A 24,918-nucleotide genomic window follows, 5' to 3' on the forward strand; every position below is an offset into this window, starting at 1 on the left:
GGAGGGGGGAGGAGTGGGGGGTTGAAAATAAAATAGTAAGGCATGAAAATTATTGAAGTTAAAATAATATCCAATTATAAGCCTAAGAGGAAGAATGAACATTATTTAGTGCTATTTTTCTCTATGTGGTTAGTAATCTCCCAGAGTAAGTTCTCATTCTTTAAAATAGCACCTTCCCAGATGTGTAACGGTTAGTTGTGGCTGACAGCTGAGGAGGGTATATTGTTGCAGTGAAGGCAGTTTGGAGGGCATATGACACAGCATGTTCACAAGACCCAAGGGCAGCTGATAAATCACCTATTCGTCCCCAAACCTAGCCGTAGAAGGACATGGGGGAGAGTCCTAGCCCATGATAAGGTTTGCCATTAGGAAATCTGAGCAACCATGAGCCTCATTTTCTCCAAGTGTGAAATGTCAGGCTCTTTCTGCTGACTCTGGCAGGCAACGCCTTTTCTGCCTGAGAACTCATCTTAAGGTGAAAAAAAAAAAAAAAAAAGCTTTTATGGTCAAGGAAAAAAGTTTACATAGAGTCAGGCATGGTAGGACACGTGTCTCTGTAATCTGAGTCTTTGGGAGGGTCTCCACATGCCCAAGGCAAGCTGGGTCTACATAATGAGTTGCAGACCAGTCGTTAAGACTTTGTATCAAAAGGAAAAGTAAACAAGATAAAATAGAAATAATAAAAATAAAATGAAGATACATAGAACCTTAAATTTGAATTTGACCTTGTGAATTATAGAACAATATTTTTAAAGAATGAAGAACATCTTGATTTTGGTGAACGCATACTAATACACATATTTTCATTGTAGGCACTTGAACAGGGTAGTGACAATTATACAAAAGTGGTGGAGAAGTTACTTAGGCAGAAAACATTACCAACTTATTGTTGAGGTAAATATAAACTTTATATTATGCCAAGATTTGAGTTATTCAACATTCTGTAAGATGTGTTTTTACATGTAGTTTAGAAATTACTTATGACAAATAGTTATAAATGAACTGTTACTGTTTAAAATGTTCCCCAGAAGTCTCATTGCTGAAGGCTTGTGGTGATGCTAGTTTGGAAAATTCTGGAACCTTTAGGAGGTAGGCTCCAACTCAAGGAAAGTCACTTGGAGTATGTCTTTGGGAACTGTCTTGTTCTAGCCCTCACCTCTATTCCTCCTCCCTCCTTCCCCATCTGCCTTCCCTCTACCTCCCTTTCTCTGCTTCCTGGCCCCATTCAGTGATCGATTTTGTGCCTCTCTGCTGTGCATTTCTACCTGATCATGGCCCAGAAATAATGGTGCCCAGTGACCATTGGACCAAAACCACAAAAAACATGGGCCAAAGCAAATCCTGGCTTTTAAATGGGCTTCCTCTGGTTGTGCCAATGCATAGAGAGCACAAGGCCAAATCTGACCTTAATTTTGGAAAGGAGGCTTTCCTAAGAAACTTCTTATTTTTTCCATAAGTGATTAACTTCATTGTACATAAACCACATTAGCTATTTTAATCTTAATACTTTTCACTTTGCACATTTAGGAGACTTTTGTGTTGTTGAATAAATATCTGGATGTTCTAGTGAGGTCTTTGCAAGAAGTCACATAGCTTATTCTTGAATCTCCGCCATTGTCAATGACTGTCTCCTCTGACAGGCAGTCAACAAGCTCATAAGGATGTTAACTAGGTAAATACAGACATGGCTTCCCTCCATTCTTTCCTTAATACTTTCTACAGAGTTGTTTTATAGGTAAATGAGATTTCAAAAATCAGTAAATAAGGCTAGTGAGATGGCTCAGTGGATAAAGCTCTTGTCCCCAAACCTGATTCCTGAGTTCAGTCTCTGCAACCCACATGGTGAATGAAGGAGAGGGCTGACCCTGCAAACTGTGCCCTGACCTCCCATACCTGCCATTGAACACATATGCATACACACAAAGAAAGAAAGAAATGTTATTTTCAAAAATTTTAAAGAAATTATTTTAAATGAATAAATAATACTTCGAATATTACTTAATTGAATATTTACATATTTGTAAATATATCACTATATATTTGCAATTGGTTTGATAAGCATCAAATGATTGTAGGATGCCTTTATGCTGGTTGGTAATTTACAAGTAAATGCTATTTGCCAGGCATTTTGCAAATTTATATATCAAGATGCTCTTTAAAACTTGGCTTTTATGATACCCATTTGGCAGGTTGTGCAAGCAAGGCAGAGACTTGCCTGTGTGTGCTTGGAGCCATAGTTCACATATGTACAACTTTAGGCAGTTGTCATTGTTTTACACGTGTGACAACTCTGATCATCGCTGACATCCTGCATTGACCTTCTGCCAGGACACACAGTGTGCCTCGTTGTTGCTGTATTCTCCCCCCAAGATGCTTAGTACATGCTATCTTATGAACTCTTTTGTGAATGGATAGACAGTGAAAACTAATTTTTTAAGCTACATTATTATGCTCCTTCTATTAAGAAGCAAAGATAACCTGGACCTGACTGGTCATCAGTTTGATTACAGCATGTCTAACTTCTTTCATCAATTGATTTTGATAAATGCACTATTCAAAATACAAGCCTTTGAATTAGTCAAATGCCTGTTTCTGTTGGTGTTTTACATTTTAGATAAGAAACTTAGGAAGAATATTTACAAGTCCATAATTCCCTGGGTCTTTCACCTGCCAGGCCAGAGATTTTCTTTTACTTTTCAGATTGAATGCCAGGAACTTTGGCAATTACCTTTTGTTTAGTATATATTTGAATGGCCATTATTGTTGATTTTAAAGTGTATGGAGGTGGAGTTCTGCTTCTATCTGAACTTAGTTATGCTACTTCAATGGAGAACTTTTATTTTATACTTGAACCCATTTTGTCCATCAAAGTCGAAAAAATGTCAACATTCTCCAAATCTTTTCTGTCAAACACGTTTCTTTTGATGTCTTTTAGTGCTGTATTTTAGACCCAACTTTGCTGTCTCCCTTTTCTTCCCAGTTTTGATATCTGGTTTTCCTTTAAAAAATTCACTGTACTTTTATTGATATTTAAGGCCATTTAAAAAGTAATTTTGAAGCAATTTTAGATGTATAGAAAAGTTACAAATAGGTACAAAATACTTCCATACAGTAGTCACTCGGGTTTCTGCTCTTAGAGAAAGGAGTTCATGTTACTACTTTCTTGTCTCTCAAACTTTTTCTTTTATCTCTATGTACATATTGCTTTGTTATGTGCATTTGTATGCATATTTGTATCTGTGGGAACACGTGTGCATGCATTTAGAGGCCAGAGGACAACCCCATATTATTTCTCCTATGTCTACCTTTTCTTGAGACATGTATAGATAACAACTGTGTATATGAACAGTTAATGCAGTCTCTGCAGGGTAAGGAAATGACCCTTGAACTTAACCTTGGAGAAAACAGTGTGAATGAAATTTTTGGGGATAAGCTTGGATTTGGAAACAGTGAAAGCAGTTTGGATGCTGATCACATGGCACAGGGAGTATGGAGAATAGCAGAAGGTTGGTGAGGACTAGATGTGACCTTCAGAATATAGTTCTCTGCCTTTTAACGGGAAACTTAGAGCAACTTATTGCATTCACCTACTCCTAAGAATGTTTTGTGAAGTGAAATATACAGATGATCTCTTCCTTCATGTTTTAGATGGTTCAAAATCATTTGCACTTTACCCCAGCCTTCTCTTACTGGCTCGAGGCTAGGCCGTTTGTTGTGAGCTGATGGGACATATGTAGTGGGTAGCCATTCCAACTTTGATCTGGAAGTTCCAACCCCCATTGAGACTTCGGCAACTGTCACGCCTACAAGGCGGGGCCAAGGGAGGCGCCTGGGGACCCGAGATCGGGATCAGCGGGCGCGGGCTCCGTTCAGGGACCCTGGATGGTGGAGGTGGATCAAGCAGAGCTCCAGAGAACACCGCTGGACTGTGATACACCTTCTCCAGACCCCGCGACCTACCTATCCCTTAATTTGTAAGTTACGCCATTAAATAAATCTCCTTTTAACTATGTGGAGTGGCCTTAATATTTACACCAATAGACATAGGTCACACCACAGCTGACACTTATGAGGCTTTTTGCTCTTCTGTCACAAGATTTCACTGCTAGACTGTTGCTTCTGCACTAGGCCTGAGATGAAGAGCCATGGAACATCAAGACAGAACTTTCACTCACATGAGAGAGAAACCATTTTTGTTTTGTAACCTCCTAACATAATTGCATTTTCACCTCAGCAAACTCCCTGATAACCAAAGTAAGTCTTTATGAGACAGGATACTCAGGCTTGGAGAACTGTGTTTAGAGGGTTGTTAGTTTATGCTAATGTCAGGACATATCCATGTGATGATCTTTTAAGGCATTGGTCCTGCCTCAGCAGACAGTTGGGTCCATCATAACTAGTATTCAACAGATATCTTTTAAACTGAGCCGTTGGATGGGAGCCTAGATTAAGGATCGCAGAGGTGAAGGTTTCATAGTTGTTATTATTAATGACAGCATCTTCCACCTCATGAAAAGGTATCCAAGCAGGAGAGCAGTATATAAAGAGATAGGCTTTAGTTAAAGATGAGAATGAGCAGAAGGGTGTGTGGGGCACATATTTAATCCTAGCACTTTAGGAGACAGAAGCAGGCAGCAGATCTCTGTGAGTTCTTGACTGACCTGGTCTACATAGCGAGTTCCAGGATATCCAGGGCTATGTAAAGAGCCTTGTCTCAAAAACAAAAAGCAACTGGGAATGAGCATCAGGAAACAGAGTGGCCTAGTTCTTGCCTGGAGCTGCCATCAAGGGAAAGATCAAATTCTGAGGTTTTTATAGGCTGTTGTTTCAAAGAGACATTTCCTCAAAATATTGCTATACCAGAATATTTCTTTCTAGATTTTAAATAATTCTATGACACCAAAACAGGTTATCAAGTCCTACAGTATCACGTGTTCCCCACTCCAATGGCTTTTGTAGTCTCATAAGAGCAGAGTTATTCCAGCTTCTCTTGTGATCAAACAAATCCCAGCCTCCTGCCTGACTCTATTTTTGTCACCCTCTGTTTCTGCATGCCTAGTGACTTGCTTTCGTTTCTGGCAGTCTCTCTACCTGTTGGATGTCTTGGACTCCAGCACCTTTGGTTCACAATGATAGGAACATGTTCATACTACAGAGGATTCTCTGAATCTTTTAACAACCTCTTTATGTCACTGTGTTCTGTGACTTCACGCATGGTTAACTTCAGTTGGATACTTACTGGTACTGATGTTTGGGACAGTAGCTGCCTCCTCTTTGTCCTCCTTGTCTTCCTCCTTCTTATTCTCCTCCTCCATTGTGGAAACCACGATTTTATTATTTTCCATTCCTTGAAATTTTTATACATGTATATAGTGTTGCTTGATCAAATCCACTTTTCACTCATCTCCTGCAACTCCCCCAGGATCCTCTCAACCATTGTGAATGAGATTATTTCCTTGATTTCTTTTCAGTATGTCTGTTGTCCATGCATAGGCTAGCTATTGGCTTTTGTTCATTAATTTAATATACTTCCTCTTTGCTGAAACTATTTATTAGCACTGAGTTTTTTGGGTCTGTTATGTATAGAATCCTATCCTCTGGAAATAGGGATTTCATAACTTCTTCTTTTCCTGTTTTTGTTGTTGTTGTTGTTTGTTTGTTAATTATTTATTTCTTTTCATTTCCTGTTCTTGTCTTATTGCTCTAGCTAAGACATCAAGTACTATATTGTATAGAAGACAGTGGACATCCTTATCTATTTCCTAATATTAGTGGGAATGTTTTGAGTTTTTCTCCATTTAGTATGATGTTTCAGGTAGGTTGTTATGTATACTGAGGTGTTCTCCTTCCATCTCTATTCTCTCCATGAATTTTCTCATGAAGAGATGTTAGATTTTTTTCAAAGACATTTCTCTAATAGATGATCATGTGGTTTCTGTCTTTTAGTCCATTTGTGTGATAAGTATAATTTATTGACTTACATATATTGAAAAAGACCTGCATCACTGGGATTTACTAAACTTGGTCATGGTGAATGATTTTTTTTATATGATCTCAAATTTGGTTTGCTAGCATTTTACTGTGTTCCTCAAGGAAAATGGGCCACAACTTTCATTTTCTTTTTCTTTCTTTTCCCTCTCCCTTCCTCTCTCTTCCTTTCTTTCTTTCTTTCCCTCCCTCCCTCCCTACCTCTTTCCCTCCCTCCTTCCCTTCCTTCCTTTCATTCCTCCTTCCCTCTCTCCCTCCTCCCTTCCTTCCTTTCATTCCTCCCTCGCTCTCTCCCTCCCTCCCTTTTTTCTTCCCTCCTTCTCTCCCACCCTCCTTTTTCTTCCTTTCTTCCTTCCCCCACCTCTCTCTCTGTCTCTTTTCCTTTCTTTCTTTCTTTCTTTCTTTCTTTCTTTCTTTCTTTCTTTCTTTCTGTCTGTCTGTATCTTTATCTGCACTGGGACTCAGGAATTCTGGCCTCATGAAAACAGTTCAGAAGCCTTCTTTCCTTTTATATTTTATGGAATAATTTGAGTAATGTTGGTGTTGGTTCTTTGACATTCTGGTGGCACTTTGCAGAAGCCCCATCTGGTCCTGTGTTGTTTGTTTGTTTGCTTGTTTTATATCTGAGAGACTTTTTATTACTGCTTTAATTGCATTGTTGGCTATGATAAGTTACTTATTTCATCTTGGTTTGATTTGTGAATGCTTTACACATCTAGAAAATTTCAGGTTTTTTTAGATTTTCAAATTTATCAGAAGAGAAAAATTTTAAACATGTTATGATTCTCTGAATTTCATTGGTATGTGTTGTAATGACTCCTTTTTATTTCTATTTTTTCTTAAGTTTTATTGTTTTGGGTTTTCTCTGTTTTGGGTTAATTTGGCTAAAAGTTTGCCAGTCTTATCTTTTCAAAGGGCCAATTTTTCATTGATTCTTTGTATTGTTTTTTAATTTTTATTTTATTAATTTATTCCCAGATTTTCATTCTCTCTTCTTGTCTACTGTTTTGGGATTTGGCTTATTCTTGTTTTTCCAATGCCTTACATTGCATTAACTTATTAATTTGAAATCTCTCAAAATTTTTGATGTAGGCAATTAGTGAAATAAATTCTCTCATATGACTGCCTTCATTATGCCCCATAGATTGTGGTGTTCATTTTTATTCAGCTCTAGGAACCATAAAATTGCCTACCCTAGTTCTTCCTTGACCCACTCATATTGTTCAGTAGTGTGTTACTTAATCTCCATGAATCTGTGTACTTTCTGCACTTTCTCTTCCTGTCAATAGCCTGCTATATTCCGTGTGATCAAAGAGAATTCAGGGTGTTGTTTCAGCTTTTCTGTATTTATTGAGACTTTTTGTGTCTTAATAAATGGTCAATTTAAAGACAGTTTCATGGGCTGCTGAGAGTCATGTATATTCTTTAGTAGAGTTAGATTTCTGTTAGGTCCGTTTGATTTGTGATGTCTGTTGAGTTTTTGTCCAGATAGCCTGTCTAATGGTGAGAATGGATGGTAGAGTTACCTAATATCATTCATTATGTTTGGATTCATCTGTGGTTTCCAATCTAGTAGTATTTTTCCTTTATGAAATTGTGTCCACCTGTATTTGGTACATACAGGTTTAGAATTGTTATGTCCTCTTGGGGGATTGTCCTTTAATGAGTATTAAGTGGCTTTCCTTATTTTTTCTCTTCAACCATAGGATAGTCTATATAGTTTATTCTTATTGTACATTGCTTTAGAAATAGTTAAATAAAAATACCTTTCTTCCTTTTTTATTTATGTATTTTTGGAGACTAGGTCTTACTATGCTGCCTATCTGTGATGGCCTGAAATCCTTGGCCCTCCTCTCAGCCTCCTGGGTATCCTAACCAGGCCGTGTCCTATAGGTGTTCATTACCATGCCTGATTAAGGTAATAATTCTATAGGCAACAGAAGCAGGGCAGGTTGCCCTTTTCTCTCTCCTTTTTAGAGCCCTCAGAATTTGTGCCCTGATAGGACTTACCAGTATAAACTGTACAGGACAGTTTTCGTACAAAGTGATTTATTTTTAAAATTGCCTTTTTCTATACTTTGCCATTATATAATTAATGTTATGTACTATATTAAATATTCTTTTTTTAACACAACCTGAGAGCAGTTTGAAACTATAAAGACTATTGTAATATATAATTAATTTGATATTTTATTATGAAATAAATGCATGTAACTTAGTCTTATCTTTTAAATTGTGATTATCTAGTCAGTGACATGTGTATTCATAGCTTTAAGGTAGAACAATTTAACTGATAAAGATAATTGTGGTTTTAAAACATTATTGTTCAAATTATAAAAATTATTTACTACATTGCTAGAAATTAAAGGCTCACAATATTAATATATAGCTAACTATTCTACATTTCTTACAAAAGATTAATTTTGATAGAACATTTAACTGAATAACAAGGAAAATAATTTTTATTGACTTTAAAAGGTGTAAAAAAAATCAACTCTCAGATTTTATTGTGTGTTGTTACAATAAATGCCAATTTGTTCTTATTATAAAAGGAAAAAACTATATAAAATGCCACTAATTTTAAACTAATAAAAGATTGCCATAACTGTTTGTATAGAATTTTTTTGCATTAGACAAATGCTTCTTCAATATATGTGAAAATATCCCATTGCTTCGGTATTTTCCGAAGATTTGGTGAGATTTCCAAATCAATTGCAATCTAGGCAGCATTCTTCACCTTCAGTGTCAGAGAAAAGAGGGAAATATATGAATTCTTTCTCTTCAGAGCCTTAAACTTCAAATAAATAGACTTAGAGCTCTGAGTTATTCATGTAAAATTCTGTTAATTTTCATCACAATCATGAAAAATATAGTTGATTTTAGTTTTTATGGCAAAAAATAGGGGCTATTTTAGAAATCAGTGGTACCAATCTTATTGTTACCAGTTACCTGAAAACAAAGCAAAGCATATACCTTCATGATTACTTAATAATAAATAACTTTAATGATTAATCATGAACTCAGAGTGGCAGTGATGTGGAAAACAGCAAAGCTACTCTCAGCTGCCCTCTCAGTGTACATGACTTCTAAATCTTCCTTCTTACTGCATTTGCCAGTCACTTGGTAAAGTTGATGACGACACATTATGAAATGATTATGAGCATGTGTTACTTTAAAGGCTGTGCTTTTGAATGAGTTAGCTGTTTCTTTCTGAAAACTCATCTTTTCTTGATTTTTATCAAAATGTTTACCAACAAAGGAAAGCCTTATTTTTTGTTCCTGTAGCACCATGTACCACACATAAAAGATGTAAGCTAAAAATGAAGGAGAATAGATAGCTGACCATTTCAAGTGAGAAAACTCTTAGTAGAAATTTATCTTCTAAAGTTAAGTAGGAGTGAAATAGAGGAAAGTGGGATATGGATTTCAGACAGGAGTGGAGTGTTTCTAGCTGCCCCGGGCTGGGCTGGAGTGAGCGCGTTAAGGGAACCTGGAGGTAAACTGGCCAGGAAGCACCTGAACTGAGGCAGTCTGGCATGGCAAGCTCAGGGAGTGAAGTGTGCTGCTTAGGTAAAGGTGCAAAGGCTAGGCACAGTGGCACTTCCCATGAAAAGGACCTTCAGCCAGCAGTCAGAACTTCTTTCCCATGGTGTCACCAAGAAGGGAGCTGGGAACACGGAGCACATGTGACACAGCAGAAGAGAGGGAGGGGCGACAAAGAGCTGAGGCACAAGAAAAAAAATATGGTAGCGTGTGTGTGTGTGTGTGTGTGTGTGTGTGTGTGTGTGTGTGTGAAAACATTACTTTATAGGCTGACACAGAAGCAAATGTTATACATGTTTGTCATTAAAAATATAACTTAAAAAAGTTTGAGGTTCCATTTTGTTGTTTTTTCTTTTCTGGTTTTGGAAACCATTTCCCAGCACCCACTGGAGCTAGGGAAGTTCTAACTTTAAGTTCCAGTTGGTAGTACTTGGAGTAGGAGAAAGGGCAGATTCTTCTATACATGCTTTCAGGAAAACCAGAGAGTGAATCTGTGCAGCCAGAAGGGACTGGTGAGGTTCAGGCAGGAGCACTAAGGTTGAGAACAGTGGAGGAATCAGGCTGAGAGTAAGGGAAAGGAGCTGTTAGAGAGAACGGTGAGGGAACCTTGATACTTGATTTGATGAACTTTGATTGTTATACTTTGCCCAGTACAAGAGTAGTTCTCAGTTATCTGACTCCCCACTACCAATTACTTCAAGAGATGCAGACAGACAGGCAAAGAGGCAGAGAGACAAAGCAATATGGACATATTCTTACCAGCAGTCATCATTATGCTGCTAGAGAAATGAAAGTTATGTACTACATGCTTCGCCTTAGAACTTCATCACACTCACTCCTGGAAATAAAAACATTCAAGTGAGTTCATTACATCAATCAGCCCAGGTAAGGTATTTTACCTTACACAACTGGGAATTTGTAGAGGTCTCTTTTTTTAATCACTAAGGACTCAATAAAAGCATTAATTTGTAAAAATCAGTGTGATGAAGGTGTCTGAATGAAGTAAAAATAAGAAGTGGGTATGAAAATTTACAGTATTGGGGGAAAAGACCTGACCATGCTCAGGGAATGACCAGAAAGGATGGATAAAGTAAAGGACTCTGTCTTCAAAGTAAAATAGACAAGCATAGCCACTGTGGGCCAAAGGCTTACACAAGCATAGCCACTGTGGGCCCAAGGCTTACACAAACATAGCCACTGTGGAGCCCAAGGCTTACACAGGCATAGCCACTGTGGAGCTAAGGGCTCAAATGCTTAGAAGCAGCATGATGTTCAGAGCCTTGCCATACCCACAGCATAGTTGTTTACTGAGCAGAACCAGTGACCAGCAAATTAAAAAAAAAAGACTGTGATAAATCACAAATACGACCACTTTGGTCCAGTTTTTCGAAATAAAAAGTCGACTTGAGTATCAGCCACACAGAAGACAAATAAGCACATTTTCAAAAGGAATATGCATTCCATAGGCAGATCTCACAAGTGATACGGCAAAGGCCACAGGAAATTGATATGCTCAAGTGCTGTCCTTTGATCTGGGAGAATCTTTCTTGTCCTATAACTGGGGTGTCAGTCTTCTTTCCCTGTTCTTCCTCCCAGCTCCCTTCATTTGCTTCTGGAGTTTACTCAGAAACACTGGTTGACCATCAGTGAGTGGGTGCCATAGCTGCATTCTAGTGGGACAGTGTACTCTTCCTATGGGTAGTCATTATGACAGAGCTATTACTTTCCTATTTAAAATGAACTTGGTGTCTCAATAATAAAGGGATAGAAGAGGAGAAAATAGTAAGGAAAAGAAAAATTTTGTTTGCTGGAAAGTTGCAATAGCTTTTAGTTTTCCTTATGTGGGCTGCTACCATATCCTTTGCTTATCCAACTGCATGGAAACATTAACATAACAATGTTTTACAGACTAGAAAAACAAAGATAAACTGAAATTTTATGAAAATATGAAATGTCTACCTACATCTCTGAGATTGTATATAGAAGTACACAGTTCAAATACAATTTCTGAGTGTTTTTAAAGATGAAATATATAATAAAATGTAACATTTTAATCATTTTAACTCTTCTATTCAAAGGCATTCATATTTTAAAAAATATTTTATTTTTAATTATGTGTACATATGTATATTAGTGGGTATGTGCACATGAGTACCTGCACAGGACAGAAGAGGGTGTTTGATCACCTTAACCTGGAGTTACAGCAGTGAAGGGGGCTAAGGACTACCAAACTCAGATCCTCTGGAAGAGCAGTATGGGTTCCTAATATCTGAGCCATCTATCTGGACTCATTCATTCTACTTTTATGTAGCCAACTCTATTCTGTCTCCAGAACATTTCCTGAATAGTTATCGGCTGGCGCTTCCCCAAGTTGCTGATAACCACTGTTCCGGTGTCGGTCTCTGATCAACTCTTCTAGGTTTGGCATTTTAAGGGAGACACTGGTATCTGATGCTGTTCGGAGGTTATTTTCAAAAGCTTCCAGACTAGGCAATCTGGTACTCCACAAAGAATCCATTAGTGGCTCACATAAGAATAGGAATTTGGTAATCTAAAAATTTATTGTTGGCCAAGAACTTGAGACATGGGCTTGAAAATCAAGCTTCCTTGATCCTTTAGGGGTGACAGGTCTTAGATATGGAGTAACAAATTAGGTTAGGGATGGTCATATCTTTTCTGGGAATTCAGGCCCTGCCTCCTCCTGCTCCTTTAAACAAGGTGTTTTCCACCCTTTTTCAAGGTAGCTGTCTTCTGTCAGAGCCGCTTAGCCTATAAGCAAGATTATAATGAAATAAGGCTATCTGCTGATCAGTCTGGCTGCCATCTTACAACAAGCCAGTTTTGGCCAATTCATGTGATGATGCTCCACATGCAGGCATCCTGTTATAAAAGATAAACAAGAGTGGGCACGTAAGCAGGCTCAGGATAGCACTGCCTCTGAAGTACAGACTTTACAATTGTCGGGCCAGAGGCCACCTCTCCCTGCTTTAGTTCATAAAAACTTCATCCTTTTATGCAGTTAAATGTATAACTCCACACACACACAACCTGTTCAACACTGCTGTGAGTCTTTCCTATCAACTATATCCCCAGAGCCTTAATTACTTTATCTCTTTTGATCTTCACAACAGCTCAATGAAGCATATAATACCTTTTTAAAGGATGGTTGTCTAGACCAAGAGACTTACAGAAACTTTTTTTCAAAGTCACACAGATGATAAAGTCGAGGGCCAGTGGGTAAGGTGCTTGCCACCAAGTGTGATGACCCGAGTTGTATATCCTTGGGCCACAGGAGAGGACTGACTTCTCCCATAGGTGGTCCTCTGACCTCCACATGAACCCACACATAAAAGTCACTTAACAAACAAAGTCATGGTTTAAACTTGTCTGGAGTTCAAAAGCTCACACACTACTTTAAAATAACACTCATATATACTGGCAAGAACAACTTTTTCTGATTGAAACTTTTTGGAAGACATAGTTTCCAGTAATAGTTTTTTCAGGAGGCAAGAGTTGTGTTTTTGTGTCAACAATATTAATGTTGAAAAAAATAGATATGTAAATACTTTTACTGTTAGTTTTACTGTTGTGAGCTCTGTGAATTTTTTATTTTTAGTTAAAAGAAAAACTATTATATGAAAACACATATATGGAAATACACACATATACACATTTCATGGTAATGTCAGCTTCAGCAAGATTTGATAAATACAGTATGAAATCAAGTATTTTAATTCATCTCAAATGACAGGAATTATGCCACATTTGCTTTAAGGAAGATAGAGAAGTTAAAGGCAGTAATGTAAATAACACATCACAGCCCACTGTCTTTTAATTGCTCAGACTTTTGAGGAATCATATATCCCTGCAACTCTTCACAGTTTGCTCTAGATCAGACCAGGCTGTGGTGATAAATTATGTACCCTAATAAACTTGCCTGAGGATCAGAGGACAGAGCAGCCACTAGATTAGACATAGAGGTCAGGCACACACCTTTAATCCCAGCACTTGAGATCTCATGCCTTTGCTTGAGAAGCACACAGGCCTTTAATCCCAGGAAGTAACATGGCAGGACAATGAAAGGTATATAAGGCGTGAGGAAACAGAAACTCACTTTTTTTTGGACTGAGGATTTCGTAGAGGTAAGAACTAGTGGCTGGCTGTTCTGCTTCTCTGATCTTTCAGCTTTCACCCTGATACCTGGCTCTGGGTTTTTTATTAAAAACCATCTAAGATTTGAAGAACACCAAACAACTCACACAGGCTAATTATAGGAAAGCCCTTTGTATGGATTCTTGTCTTTCATGAGGAAGAAGTGCCAATGATAGAGGACTGAGTTTATCTTTCTATTTTTTCTGTCCAGAAAACGTAATACTCATAAGCTAGGATAAAATTCTATTAGTTGCATAACTTCTGATTGGAGAAAAATGCGTGAAGTTGTGTATCATAAAGGGGAGTTCTTGAGAAGAACCACACCTTACACTGGCTGTTCTGCAAGGCTGGTTAGCTGGTTGGACTGGCAGAGGCTGTGACATTGCAGGTCCAGAGCATAGTTAAATTTGTCTTGGCATCTTCAGACTCCTTAATAATCATTCTTTGCCCACCTCTCTGTCTGACCTAACATCCTTTTGACTAACATTTAAAACCTTTCAGAGTACGTCAAAAAGTCTCTGGTTTCCACCAACCAAAGGCTAAGGGTGCAATGGAAAGACCTGAGGCCTATAGTGATGATTTCCCTGCTTTGCTGTTACACTCCTACCTGATGTATCCACCAATGATTTCTAAAAGTGTCTAGCTTTATGACTCTCTTTGTTCGGTAACTATTAAAACTTCATCAAGCTGTTACCACATTGGAACATGGAATTTGAGGTAACCTAAATCTGGGTTCCTAAGCTACGGTCAATCATATTTGGCTCCAGAGTAAACTAACTCTTTGCTTTGAGGTGAGAGTTGTGTTTTTGTGTCAACAATTTTATATTGAAAAAAAAATATATGTAAATGCTTTTACTGTTAATTGTACTGTTGTAAGCTCTGTGATTTTTTTCTTTCAATTAGAAGACAGCAGATAGGGAAATTTTAATTAAGACAGCAATTTCATTAAAATAAGAACCATTGCTAAATGCTTCTTTATATAGTGTAGATTTGGGTATTAATAGAGAGAGTGTCTTTCTTAGAAAGAAACTAAGAGTTTAGGAAATATTCACTCTACCAAGGGATTTGCTGTAATGTGGTATCATTATATTTGTGGTTTTATGGAGGTAAAATGAATACTAAATGAAACAAAATTCCCAAGGCTGACTCAGGAGGCAGCTAAGCACATAGCATCTCACATAGATGGTTGGAAGGCACAATTTTGCCCCATCACTGCATCCGTATCCTTGAACGGTTTCGACTGAAGACAGCATTTCTTTGAATTTTTCATTAAACCCGACGTCTTGAAATATGAATTCCTTTTATGTTCCTGTGAGTTTTGGCTAAGAGAACCCCAGTGAATAAATCATACCATACGATGTGTCACCAGCACTTGTGAATATTTCTGCTTTGTTATTCTATTCTCAGTAGAGCACCATTGATTATCAAACTCAGCGGAGAGCATTTTATGATCATATATCTCCATTAGCTCTGAGTTTGACTACCATAGATTTTTCTGGTTAAGCTTGCATTATGTATTAGGAAGCCTATTTCTTCAATACAAAGTTTGATTCCATTTTCTAAGCCCAGAACTCTTATTATGTATTATGTATAAAGATTCTTATCCTTTATATGTAAAAATAGGCTGCACTGTCTTTGTATAACTGAAATCTATGCCATCTTTTCTTTTTTCTTGATTCACAGGCAGCGTATTATAATATGAAGATGAATCTCTACAATGAAATGGCTGTCAGGGTAAATATTTCTTCACTTGTTAAACAAATGAAAAGTCAATTGTGCCCTGAATTCCCTTTTAATAAAACGAGCAAAGCAGAGTAATGCAAATTTGATTGATATGCTAATGGAAAGGTGGGGAAGGAACACTAGTTAAAAAGTTAGCTATACTAAACACATGGCAGCATTGAAAATTAGAGTAAAATGTAAGCCACAGAGTTATAAATGCCTGTGCTTTATGATGTCAGAGATTTCTGAGCCATAGCTGAAGAAAGACCACAAATATTAATGAAGTAATGCATCAGTGTCGATCGGTCATGTGATATATCATGGTAAATAGATGAACATGGCTCTGAGATCTAAGAATCCTGTCTCATATAAGGTAATTAAAAATTATTCATATGATTTAACAGTAATGAAGTTTGTTTCTGACATAGATACTTTTTCTATCATTTCTTGTGTTTATTTTTATGTGCTGATTATCTAATAGAAAGATGACTAGGCCTGATGATATGACTTAGATGGTAAAATGTTTGACTTACAAGCATGAGGAACCGAGTTTTGATCCCCAGAACTCTTGTGACCAACTGAGCATGGTGATGGTTCTTTTCTATAACCCCAGTGCTGGCAGGGGGGAGACAGGTGGACCCTAAAGTTCATTAGGCAGCCAGCATAGCCAATTGATGAGCTTTGGGTTCACTGAGAGACCTTGTCTCAAAAAGAGGGGGGGTGCAGAAAGAGTGATGAAACCCCAACATCTACCTCTAGCCTCCGTGTGAATGCTCATCTTCACACACCTGTACTTACAGGGGGACACACACACACACACACACACACACACACACAAAAAAAAAAAAAAAAAAAAAAAAAAAAACCAAACAAACAAAAAACAAGCTGAACATAGCCACCATATGCTTGATTTTGGCAATAAGTGGAAAAAATTATTCCTTTTATTTAAAACAATGTAGTTATAGCTTAATTGATAAATTATGATATATAGAGAAATTTCTCAGTTGAATTTTATTACTGCTTCTAAGACATACATTGCCTGATTGTGTTCTATTTGGTTAATATTAGTTCTTACTTCTACAGAGAACACATTTTGCTTTGGGCCAGGCAAGGTGGCAAATTCTTTTTTAAAGCCATACGCTGAATAAGAGCACCTGGTTAACATTTCTTCTGAATCTGTATGCTGCTCTTGAAAAGATTGCTGTCTTCTATGTGGAGGTCATGGAGCCTGAAACAGGCCTTCTCTAGTAACTGTGCATCTTCATGTTCCCCTGGAGCTGGTGAGAACCCAGATGAGAGGAAGATGTGGCATTAGCTGGAGACAAGAATTCCAAGTGTAGGATGCCATTAACTTTTCTCAGGAGCATCCACACAAGAAAGCACTATTTTCTTTCTTCTTGGCATGCACTAATCTGAGAATGTATGGGTTTCCATTCTCTGTGCAGTGCTACCATAGACTCAAACATGGAGACTTTCAGATTCTTATCTGCTTACTTCATGTCAGATGTGCCTCTAAAGTAATAATTAACAAATTCTTGAGAACCTACAACAGTTTTGCTTTTTAAAAAAAAAAAAAAAAAGAAAGAAAGAAATAGTCTCACATAGCTTTCACTATGTAGTCAAGGCTGGCCTTGAACTCCTGATCCTCTTGCTCTAACATCCAGAGTGCTAGCATTACAGATGTGAAACACCATGCTCCACTGGAGAGTGTAATACAGTTAATACCCAAAGCCTTAGATATCTCTGTAGACCCCAGAGGGATGATGACAGATCTTCTGCCTCATCCTACTAACCCTTAGTAACTAAAGAGAAGCCCAGGAGACAGGGATGGAATAACACATACTTGTGTCTTTTATTTAGCCCCAGATCTTCATAATGAATTCTAATCTGACTGAACTGAGGTTCCCTTAACCTGAAAAAGAACTGTGTAAGAAGCTTAACATGGATACAGCCATTAGAAGGCACCTATGTCTTCAGCATCGTACTAAAAGTGTGATCCAGTGTCAGTTTGTCTTTGATATGAATGGGTGGGAAATGTTGAGGTTCTCCCTGGAGTCTTGTAATCCCAGGGATCAAACATGTTAGGAAAAGAAAGTCTTTGTGCTTGTTTGCATGTCGAGAAGAGCATGCACATCCTTCCCACCCTGACTTGGATGAGACACATGGATGGTCGGTGTCAAGCTTCTTCATCTGTGGCAAGGCCAAGTTTAACATATCCCTGATAAAATCACCTCTTTCTTAAAATCTCCCAACTTACCTCTTTGTACTCACTGACCATGACAACAAAGCATTTATCATCAAACTACCCTTAGTCTGATTCTTCCCTCAGGTCCCTGACTTGACCTATACCATCTCCTTAATCTCCCAAGAAGAGGCTGGCTGTGGATAAAGTGCTGTCCAGTGATATATTGCTCTGTTGTACCACCCTTTGTCCTACTTGCCCATATCAGGTGTCCTCCAGCCTTGTTCACACTGTCCGTAAAGGAAAAGCTCTCAGCACACTTGCAAATCTTCCCATCCACACCATCTTCCTGTGGTAGCTCTTTACCTCTGTCAACTGCTGGGATCATCTTTCTTCATCCCTGCAGTAGTGCTTTGTTGCTGTTTATGTTTTAGTTTTACTGAGGATAAAACCTTAGGCCTTTGCATACCCAGAGCACATGTACCTGACTTTCTCCTGAATCCTCAGTCATCTCTGTAGTCTTTGAGACAGTCTCAGCTACCCAAGCTGTCCTTCAACTCACTCTAGCTACAGTAGGTCTTGAGGAATTGAAAAAGCCTTCTTCTTTCTCTTCTCCAAAAATTGTTATACAGACAATAATCATTTCAAATGAAGCCTCTCTTTGAGAAATCTGTATTCTTTCTCTGCTTCATAGTGTTGGGGATGAGCCCAGAGAATGATGCAAGCCAGGCAGCATTCTATCATAAGCTATACTATATCCCCCTACCTCTTTTTTTCTAGTCATGGCTTCCTAAGAGGGAAGATTGAGGTGTGAGTGCAGTGGGAATTAAGTGAAGAGAGAGGCTATTGGGACATTACCTAGAGGCTGAAATGGTTTACTAAAGACACTCAGGGATTTCTCTGAGGATTACTATAGAAAATTTATAATAAAAACATCTCTCTACATACCTCATGGCACAGGCCTATAATCTCAGTGAGCTGAAAAGCCAAGGCAGGAGAATCACAAATTTAATGCCAGCCTGAGGAATTTAGTGAGATTCTGTCTCAAAATAAAAGTAAAAAACCAGCTGGGGATATAGTTCAGTAGTGGAGTACTTACTTAGTATACAATGAAACATAGGTTTAGTCCCTAGTAAAATACACACACACACACACACACACACACACACACACACACACACCCCTCAAGAATCCCTTCACAGGGTTTTGATGAGTTCACTTTGTCACAGGTAGGAACAAGGCTGACTTGTGTAGAGGCTGTAAATAATCCTATAACAAATAATGATTTTTAAGATTAGCTGATCACAGCAATCAGTGACCAGAACTGAATTTACTTTGAAGTGGGTTTTCTACTGGTGATACTTTAGAAACTTTGCTAACCTGACAAATGTTAGTCAGTAGTCAGAGGCTGGTGGAGCAGAGCAGTTGTAAAGACTTATTTGCAGCCAGTACTAAGTAAGTGGTCATACTTCTAATGAAGAACAAAGTGCATGAATATTCTTTTGCTTCCTATAATAGATATTAACATCCTAACTTGCTGTAATTTTAAGGGATCACCTTTTTTCTGCAGGATTTACGATCTCCCTTTCTCTGTAGACTCAATCACTCTCTGAATTTTTATTTCTCTACTTCACCATAGACATGTTTTTCCATTAAAACTGGTAACATTTTATTATTCTTCCTAATTTACATACCATCTCCCATCACAGCTATGTTGGAAGTCCCTTGGGGCCCAGAGACAGACCCTTCATTCTTCAGTTTCCAATGCTTGACATATGGAAGGTGCTTAAATAAGTATCTCAGGATAATCAGTCAACGCTGCCCCTCCCTATTATTGGTTCCTATGCATAGAGTTTCAAAAAGGAAGTATCCTTTGCCTTAAATAATTTTTCTCTACATCACTAGAGACTGAGCACCCTTGTTAGGAGGGGTCATTTTTGCTTTTGCTGGTAATATTTAAGATGTTTAAATTCCGTGTGTAGGCACTATGGTAGGGATGGACTGGAGGACAAATGTAATTGATTGTTTCCTGAAGAATCCTTTTTGTCCTGGAACACTTGTATTGTGATTTCTCCATCAGCTGTCATTACTTAGCAAAGCGACTAGGACTGGAAGAGGGCCAGCAGACTCTTATTTGGAGTGATTTGTCTTGATTTTAGCATCCAATCACTTCAGTTCAGATTGAAGTGCTTGCTTTATGGAAAATAACAGCAGAACTGCAAGTTGAGCACTAAAAATGACTTAAAACAGATTTGCAAAGTACTATAACTTTAGTGACTCACTTACTCTTACAGTTATGAATTAATATGCCACAGTATCAATTGTTGTTTCTTTTCTTTCATGTCTAAAACATGACGATTGTTAGAAAAATTATATAGTGACTTTACTTAAAAGTGGTTAAATATGTCATATATAAAGCTTCATCTCAGTCCTTTAGACTACTTATAATTCTGTTCATATTTATTGTGCCACGCAATAAGCATGATTTATAGAAACAACTTTGGCGATTAAAAAGACATACATTACTAAATTAGGAGGAGAATACTGCCGTGTCCTAGACTGGAAATGGTGTTATGTTCTTGTGGCTACAGAGTGAAGAGCATAGTCTTAGTCACACAAAGAAAGGTTCCTCAAGATAGGAAGGGACTGTGTTAGACAGTGTCAAGTGTGTGCCTCATGATGCTTCCATTACCAAGCAGAGGCATGGCTCTTCACTCTTGTTGCTACAGTTACCAAGCAAAGCACTTCCATGGACTCAGAGAGAGGAAAGGTGAGCAGAGCTGAGGATGAGCGAGTGCTGCCGTGATCTAATGATGTAAACCAGGGCATTGGAACTGGGGAGGACATTGTCAGCAGGTCTGCTTTCCAGGCCTCGTTCACTTCTATTTTAGGAAAAAAGACTTTTGTTCCTCTTCCATTGACATTCAGATTATATGGATTTGGGGGAATAAAGATAAACGTAGTGGAGGCAAATCTTTTCTGTAGGCAGATGGCTTTTGATGTACCAAGGTTTTGCCATTTGTTTCAGTGCTTAAAATAAACATTATTTATAAGACCACTTACGATGTGATGGTACTTAATGAGGAATATGCATCACTGATCTGACTAGCTTAAGAGGTCATTTAGAACTTGCCGGTTAACAAGCTGTAATCTGCTGAGCACACAATGACTTTGTTTAAAATTATCTATTCAGAGCTGATCAATGACAATAATTGTTTTATTCCAATCACTTATGAAAGTTGCTAATTACTTTGAAGGGCATGAATACTAGCCATTTTGGGGTTTGTTTTATTTCTTTTTTTTTAAGTTGTCACCCATTCACCTTGAAATTAAGAAAAACAATGTTGTAAGATTTACTCTGGCTCTTGAATATGCTTTATTTTAAAAAATTGTCCATTCATTGGGACTGGAATTCCAACAGGAAATATATAAAATCCCCCATTTCAGTTATGCTCATATAGGTAAAGATAGCAGCAACCTTACCTACATGACCTGCCTATCCTAACCAACAACTGTTCTGCTAACCTCCCTCCTAAGAAAATGTGTGTCTTTAAAACTAAAGGAACACTTTCTTTCTCCTTATAATGGTCACATAAGACAATAGTGCAGTAAGTGCGGACTTCATAGCAAGTCATACATGGGTTTGTGTCCTGACTGCCAATGTTTCTGTAATGGATAGATGAGCTTGAATAAATTACTCCACCTCAGTTTCTTCAAGTTTAATATGAGACCATGCCTTGTTCACAAGGAGTGTGTGAATGGAATCCGTTAGTGTTATACTTGGCAAAGTGTGAAGCACAATGCATTTCAGCCTGTTCACCTCCCTAACAATTGTTCTCTTTGCTCACCCAAGGCTCAGTTCCTTCCGTCTCCTTCTATACACTCATTTTACACAAAGCCACTTAAGGAGTGATGATGTACTGTCATGGCTAGTTTGATGTCAACTGGACACAAACTAAAGTAATCAGAGAAGGGGGTTCTCAACTGAGAAAATGCCTCCATAAGATCAAGCTGCAGGCAAGCCTGTAGAACATTTTCTTGATTAGTGATTGATGGAGGAGGGCCCAGCCCATTGTGGATGGTGCCACACCTAGGCTGTTGGTCCTGGATTCTATAAGAAAGCAGGCAGAACAAGCCATGACAAGCAAGTCAGTAAGCAGTATTCCTTCAAGGCCTCTGCATCAGCTCCTGCCTCCAGGTTCCTGCCCTGTTTGTGTTCCTGTCCTGACTTCCTTTAGTGATGGACTGCAATGTGGAAGTGTAAGCCAAGTAAATTCTTTCCTTCCTAACTTGCTTTTGGTGGTGGTGATTCATCACAGCAATAGTAACCTACGTGGACTTTACTATGGATGAGTTTTAATTTTTATCTTAACCATCACTTACTATATCCTTTAGTATGGGATATGTACCAAGAATATCAGAAGAGCCTGTGTGCATGAGGTTAGTACTGTTTCCGGTACTTGCTAGAGTTGGAAAAAGAAGGATCACAGGCCATTGGTGGCCCTATCCCCAGGAATCCCTTTCAGGGTTAGCACAGGTGACTCAGCAGATTTCTGTTTGTCCACACAAGGTGCTTTTCTTAGAAATGGCCTTAGTGTCTGCTCTGCCATATACAGACCTTTACCCACCACACTCACTCATCGAGAACATTTCAGATGTCTGCTGAAATTTTTATTTATTTATTTGAATTTAGTTAATATTTTCAGGCATGAGCTGTCCTCAGTACCATCACTGCGTGGCTTTGGTTGCTAAGCATGCATTTCCTGCAGTGCCTATCTGCAAATGTCCTCTTAGTTTATACCAGTGTTGCTGTGTAAACAGATAAGAGTGTGCTGTCCAACCACCCATGTGACCTTAGGCACTTATTGGACCTCAGTAAGCATAAATTCTCTCTTTTTTCAAATGAGCCTTATAATCTATACCTCAGAATGAAGTCAGAACATTAAATTAGATGAAACAAAGAAATGCTCTCCTATTTGCATGTAATATTTATATATGTATGCTTTGATTTGTTTCTCTGTTTCGTTAGAAAGAGTTTTGTACCAATTCCTCCATATTGTCAGACATCATATGATTTTCGTTAAATTATGAAGACTTTCTAAATTGAATATCATATCATTTTATGACAATCTTTTTTTAATTTAAAGAACTTATCTCTAAAATGAGATCATCTGAGGAGCGTGAGAGACCACTCAGTAGCTGAGAGCTCTTGCCGCTCTTCCAGGGGAAGTTCGGCTCTGAGCACCCACCCATGTCGGGTGGCTCACACCTCATGTGACTCCAGTTCTGGGGGATCAGACACCCTCTGGCTTCGACAAGCACTGCACTCAGTTGCAGCGCTCCTATAGTTAAAATATTACTACAGAGAAAAGTTAATTAACATAAATTGAAAAACCATTTATTGACAAGCTCTCAATGTAGCTACATCTCCTTGAAGTGCTGCTTCACTCTGGTTTTTAGAGTTTATGTCTCTAGTTCAGTATACTCATGTAGAATGATTGTGAAAATCTTTCAGATGACTTTTTAAATGACAAAGAAAGATATTTTCAGACAATATCACTGTTTATTCAGTATCAATTCAACATTCCACTTAACATGCCTATTAGGCTTAATATCCTTTAGCTAAAAAACAAAACAAAACAAAAATATCATTGGAAGACATGATTCTCAATGTCTCCTTCCATTATTTTAAATAAGTTCAGAATTTTTTGGCCCACAAAATTGATATCATACTTTACATTTTAGTTTGAATTGCCCTGAAAACTGGTGAATATATTACCAAAGGAGACAATTCTCATGATGACTGGGAGTTTATGAGATAGCCAGGAGCTTACTAAGTGTGTTACTATACAACCCCAGCACTTCTTTATCTCAGAACAGTGAAGGTATGTCTTTTGGTAAAAATAAGCTGTTTGGATTTCTGGGGAAGATATTTAAAGAAGATAGCTTCAAAAGAAGTCTCATTGGTTGAAAATTGTGATTCATTTATTTTCCAATCTGTTTGTAATGACTAGAAGAATAGACTAGCCATTGCTCCAGCTTAATTACTAAAGCTATCACTAATAGCTGAATAATTAAAAGAAAAACTATATAACCTGTTTTTGTGTCATTTTCTATGAATGAGATAAAGATAATATTTTTCACACAGAAGTGTTCTGAAGATAAATAACATAAGTAAAACACTAGGATATCCCCTGACACCCGAGAAGTCAACAACGAGCAGCTATTAGCATTATTAGAATAGCATTAGAAAGTTATGATCACGACTCAGTACAGTACCAGGCATAGTTCCCAGTCCCTGTCAGCCCAGCACTTGGGAAACTAAGGCGAGAGTTTGAATTCGAAGACAGCCTGGCTTCTATAGTGAGTCCCAGGCCAGCCTGGGCTACTAGGAAGGTGCTATTCAAAGTGAAAAGTAAATGCAGCCTTATCTGTCAGGTTTTTTTCCCCTTTGGTGGTACTAGAAATTTGAACCTAGGGCCTTATAATATTGTGACAACAATTAAAGAAAAGGCAATTTCAAAGAGAGCAGCGTTTAGGGGGAGTAAAGAGAAGGAGAAATAACGTAAGTATAATGCCTAAAAAATAAATAAAAGAACAAAAATAACATTTTATTTGAAGACAGGTTCATTTACCAGCTTCCTTCAATTAGGCCTAATCCAGGCTACAGTGCAATTAGTAGTTGCATTAGTCATTCTTTCTGTTGTCATGACCAAATAACTAAGGAAGCAACTTCCTAGCCAGGAAGATGGTTCAGTGGCTAAAGAGTGTAGGCATATAGGCATGAGGATGGATGGGACTTAGGATCCCAAGTAGCTGTATATGAGCGGTGCCAATGGTGGCCTGCACCTACAATCCCAGTGCTTAAGAGGGAGAGACAGGCTATGGGGAAAGCTGGCTAGTTAGATTTGCCGAACCAGCAAGATCTGGCTGCAGCTAGAGAAGCTGCCTAAGTAAATAATGGGGACGGTGATCAAAAAATATCTGACTTTAACCTCTGGCCTTCACATATGTTCACACATGCACCTACACACATGAGACATGCCAGTGCACATGCATACACACAGCCACACATACAAATTGCAATAGCAGATAGTAAACTTTTATCTTTGCAGTATCTTGTAACAAATATATTGGTACTACTTACATTTACAACTAATGCACTAGCTATATTCATAGAAAACCCCAAGACACTCTTTGTGTTTTTATTTTTTTAATGTATACAATATATTTTGATCGTATGCTTTCCTTTCCCCGAATCATCCTCACCTCAAAAAAAAGAAGAAAAAGAAAATCAAAATATACAAATTTTTTTTAAAAAGAAAATCAAT

At 38.0% G+C, this 24,918-nt stretch overlaps 1 protein-coding gene across 1 annotated transcript in view; it reads left to right on the plus strand.

Annotated features, from left to right (window-relative positions):
* Window positions 1-24,918, plus strand: part of Spata17 (spermatogenesis associated 17) — a 177,007-nt gene that overhangs the window by 22,665 nt on the left and 129,424 nt on the right. The window contains 2 exon segments of the mRNA XM_059280989.1: window positions 813-894; window positions 15,367-15,417. Of these exon segments, the coding sequence (XP_059136972.1) occupies window positions 813-894; window positions 15,367-15,417 (133 nt within the window).

Source organism: Peromyscus eremicus, chromosome 15 (assembly GCF_949786415.1).
Source record: "Peromyscus eremicus chromosome 15, PerEre_H2_v1, whole genome shotgun sequence".
NCBI lineage: Eukaryota > Metazoa > Chordata > Mammalia > Rodentia > Cricetidae > Peromyscus > Peromyscus eremicus.